The sequence below is a fragment of the Gadus macrocephalus genome, chromosome 16 (assembly GCF_031168955.1).
Source record: "Gadus macrocephalus chromosome 16, ASM3116895v1".
Lineage (NCBI taxonomy): Eukaryota > Metazoa > Chordata > Actinopteri > Gadiformes > Gadidae > Gadus > Gadus macrocephalus.
Genome location: NC_082397.1, coordinates 27738468 through 27748962, shown reverse-complemented (window position 1 = coordinate 27748962; position 10495 = coordinate 27738468). Strand labels below are relative to the sequence as shown.

Here is a 10495-nt window from a genome sequence, read left to right as displayed (position 1 = left end):
CATACAGGATCTGGCTGCAGTCTTCCAAAGGCTGCAAGAAGCAAACCTCAGCCTTAACATGAAGAAGTGCCACTTTTTCAAACAGGAACTTAAGTTTCTTGGCCACCTTGTCTCAGACAGAGGGGTGGAGGTGGACCCAGCTAAAACACAGGCTGTGGCTGACTTCCCTACTCCCAAGGACTTAAAGGCTCTGCAGCGCTTTCTTGGACTGGCTGGCTGGTATCATAAATTCATTCCCCGGTTTGCCGACCTTGCAGCCCCGCTTAACCATCTCAAGAGGAAAGGAGTGGAGTGGCTATGGACCAGTGAATGCCAGGCCAGTCTGGATGCCTTAAAGGAGGCCTTGCAGAATCCACCAGTGCTGGCACAGCCTGATCTATCCTTACCATTCCAGGTGCTAACAGATGCTAGTGACGTGGGCCTTGGCGCCATCTTGTCCCAGAACACACCAGAAGGGGAGCAGGTGATAGCCTATGCCTCCAGGGGACTCCGAGGTCCAGAGTGCAATTATTCCACCTCGGAAAAGGAGTGCCTGGCAGTGGTATGGGCGGTTGAAAAGTGGAGGCACTACTTAGAAGGAGTGGAGTTCTCCGTCTACACTGATCATGCTGCACTGTCGTGGGCATTCAATTGCCCAAAGACTAGCTCCCGTCTGACCCGGTGGACCCTACGATTACAGCAGTTCCATTTCAAGGTACATTACCGAAAGGGCTGTCTCAATTCAGCACCAGACGCGTTGTCCCGGGCTCACGAACCTCTCTCAATTCACCCATCACCGTGCTGGGCTGTCTCCACCAAAATCCACTCTGTGTTGCCTACTACCCTGGCAGAGATAGCAGAGGAACAAGAGAAGGACCAACGGGTGTGTGAGCTGAAGCAGGACAGTGCCCAGACAGATGTGCCTTTAACTCGCATTGGCTTTGTGGTCCAACAAGGGGTGTTGTACAGAAGAGTTCCTGTACGGGACCAGGGACAGAAGTACCAGATGGTCGTTCCACAATCCCTGGTGTCCGAATTTCTGAGGTACTTTCATGATAATCCCCTTGGTGGTCACCTGGGTCAGCTGAAGACTCTATTAAAGGTGTTGGGAGTAGCCTGGTGGCCGAATGTCCGCAAAGATGTGTGGGCGCATGTCAAGTCCTGTATACCCTGTCAGCAGTACAAAGCGGATAACGCCAAGCCATCAGGACTACTGCAGAGCACAGTAGTTGAAAAACCGGGAGTGATGCTGGGTGTTGACCTCATGGGGCCATTACCTAGAAGTAAGAAAGCCAACTGTTACCTCCTGGTGGTGGTCGACTATTGCTCTAAATGGGTGGAAATGTTTCCCTTGAGGGACAGCAAGACACCCCGTCTGGTCAAAATCCTCAGAGAGGAAATCTTCACCCGGTGGGGGGTGCCGCAATACATGGTTTCGGACCGAGGTCCACAGTTTACTTCAAAACTTCTCACTAACCTCTGCAACACATGGGGGGTTGTTCAGAAACTCACAACCAGTTATCATCCACAAACCAATCTGACAGAACGATTCAACCGGACCATTAAAGCCATGATTGCATCATATGTCGGCAAACACCACAACACCTGGGACCATTGGCTGTCAGAGTTCCGTTTCGCCCTCAACACAGCACAACAGGAGAGCACTGGACAAACCCCTGCTGAGCTGGCTTTGGGCAGGAACCTCAAAGGCCCACTGGAACGGCTCATCTACAAGTCACCATCACCTGCACAGCGAGAGGCCTACAACCTGGTGGAGAGACAACAGAAAATGCTAGAGGAGGTCCAACGGAGAGTGGGGGTGCACCAACTTAGACAAGCTAGGTATTATAATGCCCGCAGAAAAGATGCGCACTTTCAGCAGGGTGACCTAGTCTGGGTCAGGTCCCATCCTCTCTCTAGGGCCAGTGATAAATTCTCTGCTAAGCTAGCGCCTAGGTGGGAAGGGCCAGCTAAAATTACAAAAAAATTGGGGCCTGTAAACTACAGGGTAGGGTGGAACAACCCACAAAAAGAGGATACAGTAAATGTGGTAAATTTGAAAAAATATTTTGGTGTCTTACCTGAGTAGCCTCCGGCTGGAGGGGGGGTCTATGTGACACTAGGCCACATATTTAATATTTTAGGATACGCTGTAAAAATATTACCTGGTTTCAATATGTAAAGAATTAACAGGTATAATGTGGTGATCCTAAAGTAATGTTCCTACCTTAATGTGTACCTGTGGCCTTATATTTATATGTATTTATTTTATATTTATGACTGTTATTGTTTTCTGACCGGGGATCGGTGTTCCGCAAATCAGCTGACGTGCCTGTCAGCTGACGGGATGAGGTTCGAGAGGTTTTAAATACAAGGAAATGAATGAATGGGGGGGGCGGAATGAATGGAGGGAGTCTGAGAGGGACCTCTAACAAACGCCAGTCCAACGGAGAAAGCTTAATAGTGGAAAAGCTTTAAGAACCACTGAGACAAAGTCGACAACTCTTGCCGACTCTTTGGATACGTCGGTAAGAGCGATTTATACTTTTTGAAGGAGGTTTTTGTTACGACCTGGGTCATCTTGTTTTTCTTTGCCTGTCTTTTTCCCGGATTGCCAAATTTCCCCGGACGTAAGAGACCGTGGCTTGCGGAGTTTGGTTCGGGGACATCGGGGATTTCGTTTGGATATTCTTTTTTGTTTGCTTTGAACTAGAGGGAGAACGCGCGAGTGTGCGCAAGGGGCGCGCAAATGGAGGCCGCTTATTAACGCGGTTATCAGATCACATCGGCGGAAAAGACTTTTGGGGTATCTGGACTGTGGGTTTATTTGAGGGTTGTTTGGTGAATGTATATGAACTGTGTGTTTATTTGAGGGTTGTTTGGTGAATGTATATGGCCTGTGGGTTTATTTGAGGGTTGTTTGGTGAATGTATATGGAGATATGAACAGTTTGAAAATATATGAGTTAATGTAATTCCCTGAGCTATCTCCTCGTTATTTGTAGTATTATTAAGTGGTCTCAAACAAACACAATCAATGTGCTTGGTTCTCAAATTAAGAAACTCGCGTTTCTATCGTAATAATTGGGCTAAAAGATTAGTCGAAGTGTTACAAGCTTACCTGGGGATCGAGTATACACCGGAGAGTTTGGACGAGGGACCACCAGAGGGGCCCGACCTGATCCGGCTGGAGAACATGATGGAGCTCGGGGATACACACGGGCGAGATTCCAGGGGCCTTGATTGCCCGTTTATCAGATGAGGTCCTGAGCGCAGTTGAATAAAAGGGTCTAATGCTCAGGTGGCGCCTTGCGACCACCTGCCCGTGATGACGCTCAGGACTATTCCGTGGTTTCAGTTGTTCCCGTGCCCCGGGCCTACCCTGAATACCCCATGCGTGTGATTGCTTATTGTTACACGACCAGTTAACTCCTCCTCACATCCTTAGTGTGTGGTCATCTAGGGATGGGTTGAGGGGGATTGCCATTCGTTGTGTACCTCATATCTTTCTGATATTATTATTATTATTTAGGGACACGTTTCATGGTTGCATTTCTTTCCTGTGATTGTTATTGTATAGTGTTTGTGTGATTGTTGCATTTTTGTTTATATCGTTATTGTTTACTGTTAGTTTTGTTGTTGCATTTTGTTGTTGTTGTTATGGTTTGGTGTTGGTTTTGTTGTGCATCATCTGCTGCCAGTATTGTTGGTATTGTCTGCTCGCGATGTAAGGCCGGGGTGGATGCCACCCCCTAGGTGGGGTGTGTATGGCATACCCATGTCTGAAGCATGGGTAGCGTTTCTCCCACGTGGTTTCCCCATACACCAGTGCCCTATACCACGAAGCTCGCTGAACATACCCAGGCTTTCTTGGGAAAACCTGGCTCGACAGACCCGCAACTCGCAATCAGAGTTAAATGGTACCACGAAGCTCACTTCAGATTCAATTAGTAGAACCAGGTTTTCCGCTTTAGGTTCAGTGCGCGTTCACGTGAAAGGGGCGTTTTTTGCGTCATTTTTCTCACCTTTACGATAGATCAAGCAGTCTATATGAGTTTAAGTGAAAAGATTCTGCATATTGTCTGTAAAATAACTATGCCAAATGCAGAATTGTTCGCCATTAATCCAAATAGAATGATGATGATTTACTAATGCATAAGCAACCTTATTCTATCATTTAGGGAATTCACTTTAAATACACCCTATTTAAGAAATGTATAGCATTTTTTCGACCGCTGAGAGGTAGCGGCTGTAGCGTAGTGGATTAGTATAAGACCCGAACGCCAGCGACCGGGGTTCAAATTCGCCGGTCTATCATCATGCATTTTACCCCCATGTGGTGCCAGCACGGCCTTGAAAATATGGGTTCAAGTTCGAAATAAGCACAAAAATATAATTCCATAAGCTTTAATGAATAAGTATTCCATATGCATGAGAATTAGGACTTTTTATGCTTCACATTTCGTTGTTTGCACAATGACAATAAAGTCTGAAATCTGAATATCGTCAGACAATGCCAAGGGATCGGTTATGTCCCGTAAAACCCTCTGTCTCCGGAGAGACGCCTGTACGAGAAGTGCGCCGGGGTCCACGGGAACACCCACAAATGGTGACGCCATTGTCAGAGGAGGGGCTAGGAAGCTGCGCACGCCGATTTAAGTAGCCGATCTCCGGCTAGACTAAGCCGAAAAACTGCTCCCGACCAGGTTTGGTTGCGAGCATAAGTCACCATGGTGATACAGCGACGCTAAAAGAGATCGACTTTCGTGGTACAACTAACCCAGGCTTGGAGCTCAACATACCTCGCTAACCCTCTAAGCGAGCTTCGTGGTACAGGGCCCAGGTCCAGCGAGTTGTTTTAGTCCCATGCTCATGGTTGTTTGTTTTTATGTCCATTTTGCCTTCTTTCTGTTATTTCTAATGGTGTTATAATGGTAGTCCCGCGCTGGAGTCCTATCCCTCGTACCCCTAATGAGTAAAAGTCGTCTTGCGACGACTTGAGGGGGATATGTTGGGAAAAATAACCTGATGAGCACATCACATGGCAGGCACATTAATATATAGTCGACTCTTGCTCTAAACCCAACGAACACATAACACAAACATGATAATATAGTCAGGTCAAGGCCAGAGCCGAAGGCCCCATTTCCCAGGCAAATGGTAGACAATGCACCAGTCATCCTCAAGAACGGGAGAGCCACATTAATTTATCACACAGGAGACACCTCGAAGCTCTCCCCCACTAGAAGGAACACATGCAGATACTAGGGGCCTGAGAGCCACATTAAATTATCACACACAAGACACTTCGGGGGGGCACTCCCCCGTTTTAATTTATCACACCGGAGACACGAGGAGCTCTCCCCCGTTAGGAGGCATAGACCAGGGGCCTGGGAGCCAAGGTCCAGCGAAAACACACAGAACCACACACACCTCAAACGCACACACCTCATCGAGAGGAGGATACAGCATAAGACTGTATCACACTGGGACTCTTGATCTTCTTCTGAAGCAGACCTTCCACGGAGGCGAAGCTCCGGACGAACCATCAGCGCTGATTAGGGACTTAGACATATTCGATCTCTCACGCTTTATGACTCTGTATAACCGTTGCCACTTTACTTAATAAATCCAAGGTCCTCGTGCCGACAGACTTTATTACCTCTCCGTCTCATTTCATCTGGTCCAGTAACTAGACAGACCGTTTTTCCCCTCACATCCCTGGATCACAGTCCAAGAGGATGGGACAGTACTCATGGCTCATTGCACCTGTAAGGCAGGCCTAGGAGAGGTCTGCTCTCATGCAGCAGCTCTTCTGTACTCTGTGTTGGCTGCTGCTGATATTAAAAACGGAGAAGCCCTGTGCTTGGGCTCAGACAAGTATGAACTCTGTCAGAGGGGTCCCATATGAAGAGATCTGCAACATCAGTTTCTCTCATAAACAAGAGCCATGTTCAAGCTCCCAAAATCAAGGTCCTGGTCTTCCTGATATCAGACCATCAGATAAAGACTGCCAGGCATTCTTTGAGGCGCTTCATAATAGTGAATTGCGGGAGTCCAAACCAAAGAAGAGTGCCATCCTCTCTGTCATTGAGGGCCACTCCCAGAGGTAAGATACTGCACTGTTTCAAAACCAGAAGTGTAACGGGCTCTGTTTGTTTGTGTGTGTGTCGAAGGCGGGGCCCGGCCCTCGTGTCTTGGAGGACCCCGGGCAGCACCTGCTTGGACCTGACGGGCTACCGAAGACTGACGCCTAGCTGGGAGTCCAGTCCAGGCCACAAGCTGCTATAGCTATAGTCACATTTAAAATACAGGGATTTTTGATATTGGCCTCTGCACACTTTTTCTTTGGTCAGTTTAAATAGTCTGGACACTTTATATGGTCACTTAAAATTTCTTGTTTTTGTTTCTCTCTCACAGGTACATCCCAAAGGTGATGCAACTGGACTTGCCAACTCCTCTTTCCACCCTGTACTCAAGCACCCAGCTGGAGATGGACTTTTCCTTGCTGCTGGTTGAGAGTACTAAGGTCTTTGATGATCTACATCTAACGAAGCAACAGGTAAACAATATAAACATTCTCCTTTTAGTTTGCCATAGGCCTACTTCAATTTTATTACATTGTATTGTAATATCCTTAATGGTCAGGCTGTGTATTGGTACACCTAATATTTCCATCAGTTCAGGTGAAATAAATGATAAGCCTTTCCATTTTGAAAGCAGTCCTATGGATGATTTTCCTGAACGTAATACGTTTTAGTCAATATGAACACATAAGTGGTAGGTTAATCTCTAAATAGTCAAGTGTCACTAACTTTTTTTCCCCAGTGTTTGATAGTTGAGGAGGAGACCAGGGAGCAAAGTAAATCTAGAGTATGGTTTGATCAGAGGGCAGGAAGAGTCACAGCGTCAGTTTTCAGTGAGGCAGCCAGAGCAGGCACATCTGCATCCTTGATCAAAAGAATTTGCTATCCCCGTGCTTCTCAGTTCTCCACTGAGGCAACAAGGTACATTGATTACAGAACAGTTTCATAGGAGATCTATGCATAGGCCTACTGTGCATTTCTTGAGAATATCAAGCTGGACTACCGTGCATAAAGCAGAATTAATTGGTCTAGTTTGTTCTAAGGCTTACAGCTTGCATACAATAGTGCTTGCAAGTTTGTGAAGCCTTTGTTTATAAGCCAGTAAATCAATGCTTTTTAATTGTCATAATGCAACACCTTCTGGTAAATGATAGGCCATGATAGACATGTTCACATTTTAATACACATCTTACATTCCAATCTTTGTCAGATGGGGTCAACAAAAGTAGGACAGAGCAAGGGAAAGCTATGTTGCTATGATGCAAGACCACCATGACGACTTCCAGGTGAGGGCATCAGGGTTCATCATCAACCCAGAACTCCCCTGGATTGGAGCATCACCTGATGGTGTGGTTTCCTGCACTTGCCATGGAGATGGTGTTTTAGAGATAAAATGCCCCTTCAAAACCAGGAACTGCTCTCTCACTGAAAGCTGCAAGGATTCCTCATTCTGTCTTGGCATAGGAGAGGATGGGGTCATGGCACTGAGACACATCCACAAGTACATGTTTCAAGTGCAGGTACAAATGCACATTGCAGAGGTGAGTTACTGTGACTTCCTGGTGTGGACACCACAGGAAGTTTTCACCCAGCGAATTTTGTATGATCCTCTCTTCTTCCACGATGCTTACGGCAAAGTGGTGAATTTCATCAAAACTGGAGTGCTACCTGAGCTGCTGGGGAAATGGTATACAGCACCACGCCTTACTCCCACAGCCACAAAACAGCCACATGAAGCGGGATGCTACTGCGGTCAACCTGCAGGCACAGATGTCATAATTTGCACATCTGGAAACTGTAGGCGAAAGCACTTTCACAAGACCTGCCTTAAGTTGACCAGGGTACCTAAGACATGGAGATGTGTGGAGTGTAGAAAACAAGTTTAGTGTTTGTATGTTTGTATTTGAATGAATAATATTTTTTATTTCCAAACTAAGTTTATACACATATATATATACATATATATATATATATATACACACACACACTTGATAGTTTACTTCACAAAACTAGTAGACACAATTTTACAGGAAACTCATAAGTAGGCTTGTATTACAAAACAAAGATTGAGATATATTTACATTTGTACACAATTGTGACACTAAGGAAAACAATGTTAGTGACACCCATGCTATTGCGAGGGGACAACAGATTGGCAAATGTTGCACAGAGCACAGCACACTCTGACCATCTTGTCGAGAGATGTAAGCTCTCCTGGAGTTGCAGTCTGGCAGAGAGAAATAGGTATTGTGCTTTGTAAAATGGTGTACTTGTTCCTCACAAGACCAATCACCCGTTCAACGTGAATTCGAACAGCTGCTATCCCCCTTGAATACTCAAGTTCACTTGGATGCAGTTGCTTTTTACCTCTAGTGAAGGCAGGTATTTTGAGATGAGCACTGTACAATCCCACAGCATCTCCTACTGTGAAACCTCGATCTGCTAGGACCAAATCCCCAGGTAACAGATTTTCCAGGTAGCCACAGTTCTCTGTAATGTACCTGTCACTTGCTCGCCCTCCCCAGCCACGAGACACAAACGATATGACTCCCTGTGGAGTTATTGATATCAAGTACTTCGCAGTATTGTGGTGCTTGTATTGTGAATATGTTTGTGCTCGGGCTCTTAGGTTTTTAGGTCTTTCAATGAAAATTTCAAAGCAGTCTATTATGGATGTACAATTTCTGTAACTACTATTTTTGAAACACATGGGTAAACTAATTTGAATCTGTTCCTTACTGGGCCACAGTATGCATCTAGACAACCTATCATGCAAGACATTTAATGTACTGTTAAAAAATCGGCCCGCAGTAGGCTTTGACACATGAAATATAAATGAAACAAAGTGCAGTGGTAAATTCTGTCTCATTCTCATTAGTCATTAAAAAGCTTTGAAGGGGAGACACTCCAGGTCCCACCTTGAGGAACTCTGACACAAAAGTGAAGACAACCATCAGCTTGGCAAAGGATGGAAGTCCAGTTAAGTCCTGCACCATGTCATCATTGTCCTTGAAGGTTTCCTGGCTGAAGGATAACTTGCTAACCTTTTCCCTGAGCTGATAAACCTCTGACCTCAGTGCAGTACACACTTCTGTCAGTTTCCTCACAGTTTCTTGGCAGGCTTCATTGCAGCATGGTACACTGCTCTCAGCATCGACTGTGGAGTTACAGTAGTTGTGATCAGCTGTCTGACCTCTACCCTCCTGAGCTGAGGTGTCATCATCACAGGGTGCCACAGGTCCAACATCATGCGTCCTTCTCTTTCTTTTGACAGCTTGGATTTGCTCAAATTTGCTGTAGCTATTTCTTTTTCTTTTGCGTTGCTCAGGTGTGAGATAATCAAACAAACTTGGCACATAGTCGGGGTGCAATGGATTCTCACTCTTCTGACCTACAGTGGTAGAATGAGATATAGTGACACATTAGATAGATACATAGATAGATAAATGTATAAATAAGCAGTATAATTGTAGTGCAAAGTAGAAATATAAGGTGCAAGTGAACAGATAAAACATATAAGGTGCTTTGAGACTGTATTATTATTATTATGACAAGAGTTTCAGCTGTTATTGTACAGTGTGATGGCATGTGGCAGGAAAGATTTCCTGTATCTGTCCCTTAGACAGATTAATGAACCGTGTGTGAGACTAACAGGTGGGCTACGCTGGGTAAGTGAACGTTCACAACGCGCAAAAAATAGTTTTAGAAAACTAGTTTCATCGCATCTGATCATAGCAGAAGGTAATTGTTACATCAGACGCGAACGGAACACTTCAGTTACGTGCCTGGTGTAGCCTTGTTACATCTCTACCAGAAATAAGTAATGTTACTCGACCAAAAATCGAATAATGCAATATAGATGAGCGGAGATAAAATAATTGTGACTGATCTTATTTTGTGAATCACTGTCATCATCAACATTGTTGTGTGGCATGTCATTGTATCATCTTAGGTTTGATAGCTAACGTCAGTTAAGGAGTTAACTTACCCGAAATGAAGTGTTCATTGCACAGCCTGGAGTGTTCTGTCGGAGTCCAGTGATCCCTTTTAATGGCAGCTAACCACTTATGTCTCCTTTCTGTGTTTTTGGGAATGTTATAAAACGTATGCCCCGTTTTCTTTGACTTACTGTTATCACAGCCCACGGCACAGCAGATAGAAGGCATTTTTACCATTTACTTTCGGTCACTGGGCGGTCCTAAAGATGGCGCCGGCTTTACGCTGTGACGTCACATGATACCCATGTTACGCTATCCCACAATGCAACCGGAGTCTGGTAACGAACGAAGAAGAGATGGCTGACCAGACACCACCAACAGCGGCTCCCGCAAATTTCGAAATATTGAAATGTAAGTACAAGTATTAAATGTTTCTTTAATTTAATAACATTTTTAATTTAATAGCAACGACGACAAGACGGAAAACAGGTAA

General features: G+C 45.3%; 1 protein-coding gene across 1 annotated transcript; it reads right to left on the bottom strand.

The window, feature by feature from the left end:
- Positions 1-8856: 8856 nt before the first annotated feature.
- Positions 8857-10230, bottom strand: LOC132473874 (THAP domain-containing protein 1-like). The gene is made up of 2 exons (XM_060074158.1): positions 10053-10230; positions 8857-9455 (listed from the first exon to the last, which is right to left on the bottom strand). The coding sequence occupies exons 1-2, from the start codon at positions 10228-10230 to the stop codon at positions 8857-8859; spliced, it is 777 nt and encodes a 258-aa protein (XP_059930141.1).
- Positions 10231-10495: the final 265 nt, after the last annotated feature.